At 35.8% G+C, this 10,745-nt stretch overlaps 1 protein-coding gene across 1 annotated transcript; it reads left to right on the top strand.

Moving 5' to 3' along the window:
• The first annotated feature begins 5,719 nt into the window (after nucleotides 1-5,719).
• LOC114118747 (serine/threonine-protein kinase NLK) lies at nucleotides 5,720-6,798 on the top strand. The gene is given in 2 exon segments (XM_027980145.2): nucleotides 5,720-6,713; nucleotides 6,716-6,798. Coding segments are annotated over 2 exon segments (1,077 nt in total).
• The last annotated feature ends 3,947 nt before the right edge of the window (nucleotides 6,799-10,745 follow it).

Raw genomic sequence — 10,745 nt, 5'->3', positions numbered from 1 at the left:
AGACGGCAGCCCACCAAGCTCCCCCGTCCCTGGAATTCTCCAGGCAAGAACACTGGAGTGGGTTGCCATTTCCTTCTCCAACGCATGAAAGTGAAAAGTGAAAGTGAAGCTGCTCAGTCGTGTCCGACTCCTAGCGACCCCATGGACTGCAGCCTACCAGGCTGCTCCGTCCATGGGATTTGCCAGGCAAGAGTATTGGAGTGGGTTGCCATTGCCTTCTATTATTTCTAAAAGACAATAAAAGGTTATTTCATTTGATTGACATAGGAACGCTATCCAGAATTATTTCTTTTGATAATTCTATTAAATAAATGAATAAAAGATTATTTTGAAAATGCTTTAGAAACTAAATCCATCAAGTTACTTGATTTAAAAGCATTTTAAAGAAATACTTTTGCTTAATTTATAAAACACTAACAATTTTGTATTATATATGTGGATCACTCAAAAACTAGGAAGATGTAGGAACACTTAATTTAGGTACAGATTTCCTTAAATGAGCTAGGAAGGGTCCCTATAGTGCTTGCTGTCTCAAGGATTTATATAGACCCATTAGATGATCACATCAGCTGTATTACATAGGAGCTATTATTGGCTTCTATTTCTAGTTGATAATTTTTAACACAGAAGTTAACATCTTTTCAAGATAATAGAGCTTATAATTGGCAGAAAGGGATTTGAACCCAGGAACTCTATCCCCATAATAAACCTTTTCCACCACTATATATCACTGCCTCACTCCAAATACCGCAAAAACCATTGCTGAAGAAGTATACCATGCATTTCCCAACCAGAAGTTTAAAGTGCATTTCTCAAGCCAGTGGGGGGGGGGGGGGGACCTATTCAATGTCTCATTATCAAACATTTATTGAGCAATTATTGTATGGCAGGAATGTGCCAAGGACATAGCAGTGAACCAGGTGATACTTCAGTCCTCAGAGATCCTAGGTTTGAGAGATGTATTCTCTATCTTCATGTTTATCCAAACCACAATCCAAAGCAAACTATTCTATCTGCCATCACCAGAGCAGGAAAGAAAAACCTGACACAGTGATATTTTTTAAAAAATCACCATCTACAATGACAGAATCTCAGCCATGACAATATTTACAAACTAATAAATAAGCATGTCTTGAATATAAAAGATACAAAACAGTTCAGGGTTGCAATGAAAATCAAATATGTTTAGCATGCTTTGTATATATGGAAATATTTTCTGATTTTCAATTATATTTGCTCTATCAAATACAGAGCAAAACATTCAAGAAGAAACTGAAAATCAGGGATAATATCTCTCTGCTTAAACTGAACATTTTTCTCTTGTGAGGAAATCTTTAAAAATTAAAGAAAAGCTTCTTTTATTCCTGATATTTTTACTTAATTTTTAAGTTCCTATGACCTTCTTTCTTTATAAATATAAGCAAAACAATGGCTATATTGTTGTTATTATTGTTCAGTCTCTAAGGCATATCTGACTCTTCATGGCCCCGTGAACTGCAGCACATTAGGCTTCCTTCACTGTCCACTAAATCCTGGAGTTTGCTCAAATTCATGACCGTTGAGTCACTGATGCTACCTAATCATCTCATCCTTTGCCACCCTCTTCCCCTTTAGCCTTCAGTCTTTTCCAGCATCAGGGTCTTTTCCTATGAGTCAGCTCTCCACATCAGGTGGCCAAAGTATTTGAACTTCAGCATCAGTCCTTCCAATGAATATACAAGGTTGATTTCCTTTAGGATTGACTGGTTTGATCTCCTTGCAGTCCAAGGGACTCTCCAGAGTCTTCTCCAGTACCACAGTTGGAAAGCATCAGTTCTTCAACGCTCAGCTTTCTTTGTGGACCAACTCTCATATCTGTGTATGACCACTGGAAAAATCAAAGCTTTGACCATACAAACCTTTGCCGGCAAAATAATGTCTCTGCTTTTTAATATACTATCTAGGTTTGCCAAAACTTTCCTTCCAAGGAGCAAGCATCTTAATTTTATGGCTGCAGTCATTGTCTGCAGTGATTATGGAGTCCAAGAAAATAAAGTCTGCCACATCTTCCACTTTTCCCCTTAATATCTGCCATGAAGTGATGGGAATAGATGCCATGGTTTTAGTTTTCTGAATGTTGAGCTTCAACTCAGCTTTTTCACTCTCCTCTTTCACCCTCACCAAGAAGTTCTTTAATTCCTCTTCACTTTCTGCTATTTGAGTGGTATCATCTGCATATTTGAAGTTGTTGATATTTCTCCCAGCAATCTTGATTCCAGTCTGTGATTCATCCAACCTGGCATTTCGCATGAGGTACTCTGCACATAAGTTCAATAAGCAGGGTGACAATAGACAGCCTTGACGTACTCCTTCCCCAGTTTTGAACCAGTCAGTTTTCCATGTCCAGTTTTCACTGTTGCTTTTTGATCCACGTACAGGTTTCTCAGGAGACAAGTATGGTGATCTAGTACTCCCATCTCCTCCCATCTCTTTAAGAATGTTCCACAGTTTGTTGTTTCTATACAGTCAAAGGCTTTAGCATAGTCAATGAAGCAGAAGTGGTGGTTTTCCTGGAATTTCCTTGCTTTCTCCACAATCTAATTTATGTTGGCATTTTGATCTCTGGTTCCTCTGCCTCTTCAAAATCCAGCTTGGACATCTCGAACTTTTCAGTTCATGTTTTGCTGAAGCCTAACTTGAAGGACTGTGTTAGATATGAGTGAAGATTTCTATTTTTATCACATTTATATGTAGTTCAGTTAAAAATCTGTCCCCACCTCTGATTGGAAATCTAGAAAATGGCCACATCTTTGCTGTGTGCAAGAACTGCTGGCCTCATAGCATGTCATTGGTTGGACTTTGGTTTCCCAAATGCTGTTTGGCTCTTGTAGTATTTTCTGTGTTGGCAGGAGTTTAATTCTAACGGTTAATAGTAGTCAGCTTTAGGATGAGGACTATTATTTTAATTACATAAACATCTCCATTTTTTTATTTTCAAATACATGAATTCTTATAAATCTCTAGTTCAAGGTGTATCAACATGATAGCCAGTTATATTATCAGTGTCAAATTTATGATGAATTGTCTGGAAACTTGACACCAAATTCCCCTGTGGTTGACTGTTAGCAATTACTGGGTTGAATTCCTCATGTTTCTTATATTCATATTCAGAGTCAAATAAATATTACAATATAGAATAAGAAACAAGGCAAAGGTAAATAAAAAGATCTGTGTTTTTCATAATACAGAAATACCAATGTCTATTTTCAAATAGAAATCTATTCACAAATACCTAGCAGCAATATGAAAGACTTATAAAGGTCTGAAGAAAAAAAAAATGAGTATTCATTACCTAAAGGTAGAATATTTTATATTGCAAGAAGTATTTTTACTAAGCATAAGGGAAAGTAACCCTAGTTTCATGACATGCATTTCCATCTAACCTAAAATTATTTCTTCATTGTACAGAAAGCTTTGATAAGAAACCTTATTTTGCTTTGAAATATGTAAATTAGTAAAGATTTCAGATCCAGAGTTTGAAAAATATTTCTCAATCTGGCCCTTAAAATGTTAGGTAATCAGCAATTATTTTTTAAAAAAGAAAAATTCTAACTCATAGCCCTGTACTGAAATCTTCTAAAGACTGCTTTATGAGTGAATAAAAGGTTTCTATTAATATTTGTCTTTGATTTTAACTTTATCATTACTTATGATCAAAACACCCTTATGGGCTGGGCCAACCAAGTGCTATTATCCACACTTACAGATGAAAGAGAGACCCAGAAAGGGTTACTTTTTTTTAATTGAAGATCATATTGTAAAGGGCAGAATCTGGACAATTTACTGCATATTACTGAAAATGGCCAAACCAGAATGTCAGTGCTTGCAAATGGTGGAATTTCTCTTCAATCATGGTGAAAATGCAGAAGAGAAGATACAAACTAAAAGATAGCTAATATAAAGACTATAAATATAAATAGAGGGAGGAGTGTTATAAGGGGAAGTGATGTATTAAACTTTTCAAGACTCATCTTTACAAGATGAGAAAATTAAATCGTGTCAAGGGAGTTTAATTATTGACAGTACTTTCTAAAGAGACAACAACAAACCTTGTAATAACCAATTAACTAGAAAATGTGCTTATTTGAAATATATTTTGAAATATTTGAAAAGTTGATCCAATATAAATTAAACTCCTAATTCAAATGCAGTACCTTGAATGAGTTTAAAGAGTAAAGTTCAGGACCTTGTTTAAGTACAAGAGAAGAAAAAAAAAAAAATGACCACCAGTAAGGACTGTGATATTTTGAATATTTGTCATTTTCTTCTGATAATGTTTTAAGAACCAACTTGGCGCCATAACGTTTCCCCAATTCAAGTATTTCTTTGTAGGATCTAGTTATAGTCATGAACACACACACACACACAAACACAAGTGGCCAATCTGCTCTCCACATCTATCTGATGGGAGTGTATCCTCTCTTAATCAAAACTAGATTTTTAGTTCAGGCAAGTGGTTGATTCTGCTAGAAATATTTCATTCTGGGTTTACTAAATCCTGAACAGATTGCACTCTACCTAATTACCTGTTACTGGTAACAGTATTAGATACATAAGTTTCTGTACCTAGGAATCTTAACAATGAAACAGTGACACGGTTTCCCTAATATTCTTTTTAAAAACCTGTGTCCAAGCACCTTTATGAATATAAGACAGAAATTCTGACTGCTAGATAAATTATCCCAAGTTTTAATTATCAGTACATTTTTAAATATTGAACAAGCCAAACAAAACACTTGTTAGACATATGGAACTTCTTTCCACCCGTTTGTACCTGAATTAATTCTTAGGTACTCTCAGCCAGTTAACTAAGCCATCTAGAACAAGGAGTCAAGTTGACTTAATTAAAAACAAAATAAAAATAAATTTCCATGGAAATAGAGAGCTGAATTCACACAAATGCCAAAATAATGTCTTATGAATAACATTATTACAATGAATACAAATGAAATCATGATTTGCCATTTGCTTAATTTGTGCTATTAAATGCTTGAGAAGAATGCCAGAAGTGTTTTTAAAAATGCTCATTAAAGTGATTTTTTATAATCATGAGGTAGAATTAATATTAAAGGATTAATATGAATTAGGCATGTAATAGGGAAGGATTGCATGGAAAATTATAAGAAGAGATAATATGACCCCAAAATATAGATTATAAATACTTTCATGAGAATGTCATTTAAGAGAATATGGTTATTGATAAAATTGAAATGCATTATTTCTTATAAATGTATATGTAAACCTAAGGGATAAATACCAATAAATAGTTTCATATTTTTAATATTTGAAGTTTAGAATATAGCAATGTACAATAGAAATGTATATTGCTATATAAGCATTTATATCATGTTTTGTTTTCAGACAGTTTATCATTAGCTATTTATAATTTATGCTTTAGCAGTGTAAGGACACTTTGCAGTATTTTTAAGAAGTATTTTATATTGAAGGCATAATAAACACTCTACATGTATACATACTTGTAGTTTGTGATATTCAATGTCCATTGCCCTTGAATTTTATGAGAAATTTTTAGTCTAAAATATTGGTTTTCCTTTGGGGTGGTGGAATTTTTTCAGTTGCATTTTGAGGAGGTGGTAGGTGTTTAGAAAAGGATGTTGGAATGGAAGGGTAGATGAGTCAAGCCTCTTACAAGATTCCGTTTTTGGAGGTGGAGTAAGCCATGTTAAAACCCCTGGGGCAACAGCAGATCACTCAGGCTCCAGGACCAGCTGCAGCAGCCCCAGCTCAGGTACAGGCTGCCGCAGCTGCCACAGTTAAGGCGCACCATCATCAGCACTCGCATCATCCACAACAGCAGCTGGATATTGAGCCGGATAGACCTATTGGATATGGAGCCTTTGGTGTCGTCTGGTCAGTAACAGATCCAAGAGATGGAAAGAGAGTAGCACTCAAAAAGATGCCCAACGTCTTCCAGAATCTGGTCTCTTGCAAAAGGGTCTTCCGGGAATTGAAGATGTTGTGTTTTTTTAAACATGATAATGTACTCTCTGCCCTTGACATACTCCAACCTCCACACATTGACTATTTTGAAGAAATATATGTTGTCACAGAACTGATGCAGAGTGACCTGCATAAAATTATCGTCTCTCCTCAACCACTCAGCTCAGATCATGTCAAAGTTTTTCTTTATCAGATTTTGCGAGGTTTGAAATATCTCCATTCAGCTGGCATTTTACATCGAGACATTAAGCCAGGGAATCTCCTTGTGAACAGCAACTGTGTTCTAAAGATTTGTGATTTTGGATTGGCCAGAGTGGAAGAATTAGATGAATCCCGTCATATGACTCAGGAAGTTGTTACTCAGTATTATCGGGCTCCAGAAATCCTGATGGGCAGCCGCCATTACAGCAATGCTATTGACATCTGGTCTGTCGGATGTATCTTTGCAGAACTACTAGGACGAAGAATACTGTTTCAGGCACAGAGTCCCATTCAGCAGTTGGATTTGATCACAGATCTCTTGGGCACACCATCACTGGAAGCAATGAGGACGGCTTGTGAAGGCGCTAAGGCACACATACTCAGGGGTCCTCATAAACAGCCATCTCTTCCTGTACTTTATACCCTGTCTAGCCAGGCTACACATGAAGCTGTTCATCTCCTTTGTAGGATGTTGGTCTTTGATCCATCCAAAAGAATATCCGCTAAGGATGCCTTACCAGTGACTTTGAGCCCGTCACCAACCCCAAATTCGATGACACTTTTGAGAAGAACCTCCTCTGCATCCGCTGCTTTTAAGAGCTTTATTAGGTAACTGTGTAACTCGAACTTCCTTGTTAGAATTGAAAGGATGCCACTGTGAGTTTATTATTCAGCGTATTTCTTGTTTTATTTAGATTAGATAACATGAATAAAAGGTCCAACAGAAAAAAAAAAAATATATTCTATTCTTTATAATTTAAGAGTTTTGTTTCCAGGAGGCATCTTCACAAAGAAAGTTAGAGGGAGAAGTGAAAAATTATCTGCTGAATTTGGCTCTTGTGTTTTGAAAAGCATCTTATGCAAGCTAACTCAAAATTCTTCTATCATCTGCTAGAATAACAAGCATGTTTTCACACATTGAATGTTTTAATCCTATTTGTCAGGTTGTTAGCTTGTGTTTCCAAATCTCTGATTTAAACTGGCCCACAGAATCTCTGGTTAACTAAAGTCTAGCAAAAGGAAATGAGTCTCTGTCACCAGCCTGTTAAAAGGTCAACAAGAGTGACAGCTTCACCATCTCAATTGCAGATTTGCAGCTAAAAGCCAACTGATGTCAAGATTAAGTCAAAGCTGAGACCTCATCATAATAAACAGATTGTCAAAACAGCAAAGCACTGCATAGCTTAAAATTGGAAGCATAGGAGCCTGGCTTTGTATCAATTTGAGGACATAACAAAAAATGGGAGGGCTATCAAAAATCCAGTCTACTGCTGTGTCTTTCTAACACTACTCTTAATCTTGAAGGTTTGCTGGTCTTCCATACACAATTCCAAAGAGAAACATTGAGAGAGGAAAGACTGTGTGTTCATATGTCTCTTGTTTTCAATTATCTTATTAATTTTCATCTATGTGTTAATAAAAGGAGTAGAAACATGCAGTAGAAATTTGGCAATAGGTAACAGCAGAATCAGCAAATGGAAAATAAAATGGTAGTGGACATGAACACTTAGAATGAAATAATTTTATTTGTGAAAGTGAAAGTCACTCAGTCATGTCCTACTGTTTGTGACCCCATGAACTATACCATCCATGGAATTCTCCAGGCCAGAATACTGGAGTAGGTAGCCTATCCCTTATCCAGGGGATCTTTCTGACCCAGGAATCAAACCAGGGTCTCCTGCATTGCAGGAGGATTCTTTACCAGCTGAGCCACATGTGTGTTTGAGCAAATTTCAGGAGATAGTGAAGGACAGGGAAGTGTGACATTATGCAGTCCTTGGGATTGCAAGGAATCAGACATGACTTAGCGACTGAACAAGAATAAATATCTTAAAATTGTACAATTACAAATGAAAACTTAACATCATATTCTATAAATCTGAGGATACTGTGCAATGAGAAATCTTGTTATATGTGTGTGTGTGTGTGTGTGTGTGTGTATGTATACATATATATACAGAGAGAGAGGTCATATTATGCACCAGGCTCTCTTCTAGACTTTTGAAATAAGAGCATTAAAAAAATTCCCATCTTTATGATATTTACATTTTCATAGTTAGCTGGGAAGTGGTAAGAGTTCTATAATATATAGATGACATAATAGGAATTTGGATGACTTCTGGGGAGATGGGGCTTCGGAAAACTGAAATTTTAAATTGAATACAGTGTTCAGGCAGGGTTGACTGAGCAAATATGTTTGCAAAGATTGGCACAACTGTCATAAAAATCTTGACTAATAATTTTAAAACAATAACAAGATTACCTTTAAATGCATAGAAAAGAAGCATAGATGGAAAAGAGCTGGATTAATCGGCAGATATATGTTAAGTTAAACAATCTAAGATATTATAGTATAATATTAATGGTAGGTTGTGGGTGTTCATTGTAAATTTCTTTCACTGTAAATTTCAGAATGTTTGACTATCTTAAAATATTAGAAAAATTATAGAAGAATTTTCTCTCTACACATATATTCTATTTAAAACCTTTGTTCCTTTCTATGTTTCTCTGCCCTTAGGCCTATACCTCTAAAAATTGCATACTAGAAAAGGTACTCTAAGCTTTATTTTGTGTTCTGTTTTGACAGCTATTAACTTACAGAAGTCATGTTTAGTTTTCTCATGTGATTTTGTATTCAGAAATTCATTTCTAAACATTAACATTTTATGTAACATTTTTTTTTTTGCTAAATTTCAGAACATGGATTAGCCAGAGGGGAAGCCTCAGATAAAGTCATACTGGAAGTTACATTAGAATTAATTTGTATAGCAAAAAGACAAAATCACGAACTCTAGAAATGCACTATATCTTTCTTAAAGATATACATTAATATCTTCCTAACCACTACCAAATATTAGATAATTCTTTGAACTAGAGTGACTTCAATAAGTCAAAGATAGATTTTTCACATTCTAAACTCATAGTTGCTTCTTCCAGCTTATTGAATAATATCCCTAAAGTTACATGCCTATATATTGTTATCAATTATTATGTGAATTAAAAAAAAGAAAATATTATTATTATACAAATGCAGTTCTTAAAGAGACTCTAATTAAGTTGACTCAGTGTAAGATAATTTGTATGTTTGTCCCTAGTGCATAATAGGTGCTCACTTTTGTTAAACTACTTAACAAAGTAATTACAGCTAAAAATATGGGGTATATAGATCCATCAAGTCAATGCATTTTTGTGTATTTCTCTCATTACTATATATATATATATATATATTACACTATTATTGTGCAAAAGCAGTGTCTTCTCTTTTTTTTTTTCCTTCTTTCTGTGATTTTACTTTTTTCTTTCCACCCACTCCTCCTTTTGAAACTGAAACTGAAGTCTCTCAGTTGTGTCCAACTCTTTGCAACCCCATGGACTGTAGCCTATCAGGCTCCTCCATCCATGGGATTCTCCTGGTAAGAGTACTGGAGTGGGTTGCCATTTCCTTCTCTAGGGGATCTTCCCGACCCAGGGATCAAACCCGGGTCTCCTGTACTGCAGACAGACGCTTTACCATCTGAGCCACCTTTTAGCACAATAGATTTCATTATTTTTAAATGGAAACTTCTCAAGAGAATATGGGGCATGATCATATTTTCGTATTTTTAGCTAAATGTCAAATTTCATTATCCTCCTTATACCTCAATTTACTTATCATAGAAAGTGAATATTATATTGACCCTGTGAAAGATTGGCAATAAGATATAATAGAAGGATCCCTTCTAGGAATTCTGAAGGTTGGTTAATTTTACTGACTTCTATTATCAATATCATTAGAGGCATAAAAAATTAAAAATAGCATTTTCATTATTTAAAATGGGTGAAAATGTTCTGATCTCTTCCAATATTTAAGGAAACATTACACTTTAAATATACATTAATATTATCATTAGATAATAAACTAAAGCTTTGAATATGCCTAAATTCAGTTAAGGTAGTGTTGGTAAGGGCTTCCCTGGTATCTCAGATGGTAGAAAAATCTGCCTGAAATGCGCAAGACCTGGGTCAGATCTCTGTGTTGGGAAGATATCCTGTAGAAGGAAATGGCTACTCACTCCAGTATTCTTGCCTGGAAAATTCCATGGACAGAGGAACCTGATGGGCTACAGTCCCTGGGGTCACAAAGAGTTGGAAATGACTGAATTGTTGGTAAATAGGAACTTGACAGGGTAGCAAAAAATGATACCATCCCTGGAAGTTCCTCTTAAAGGAAGAAAGCCACTTTGCCCAAGGCAAAGTCTTATTCTCAGTTCAGTTCAGTCTCTCAGTCGCGTCTGACTTTTTGCGACCCCTTGAATCGCAGCACGTCAGGCCTCCCTGTCCATCACCAACTCCCAGAGTTTACCCAAACTCATGTCCATCAAGTCGGTGATGCAATCCCACCATCTCATCCTCTGTTTTCCCCTTCTACTCCTGCCCCAATCCCTCCCAGCATCAGGGTCTTTTCCAGTGAGTCAAATCTTTGGATGAGGTGGCCAAATTATTGGAGTTTCAGCTTCAGCATCAGTCTTTCCAATGAACACCCAGGACTGATCTTTAGGATGGAC

Source organism: Ovis aries, chromosome 16, assembly GCF_016772045.2.
Source record: "Ovis aries strain OAR_USU_Benz2616 breed Rambouillet chromosome 16, ARS-UI_Ramb_v3.0, whole genome shotgun sequence".
Lineage (NCBI taxonomy): Eukaryota > Metazoa > Chordata > Mammalia > Artiodactyla > Bovidae > Ovis > Ovis aries.
This window is presented reverse-complemented; position numbering and strand designations above follow the sequence as displayed.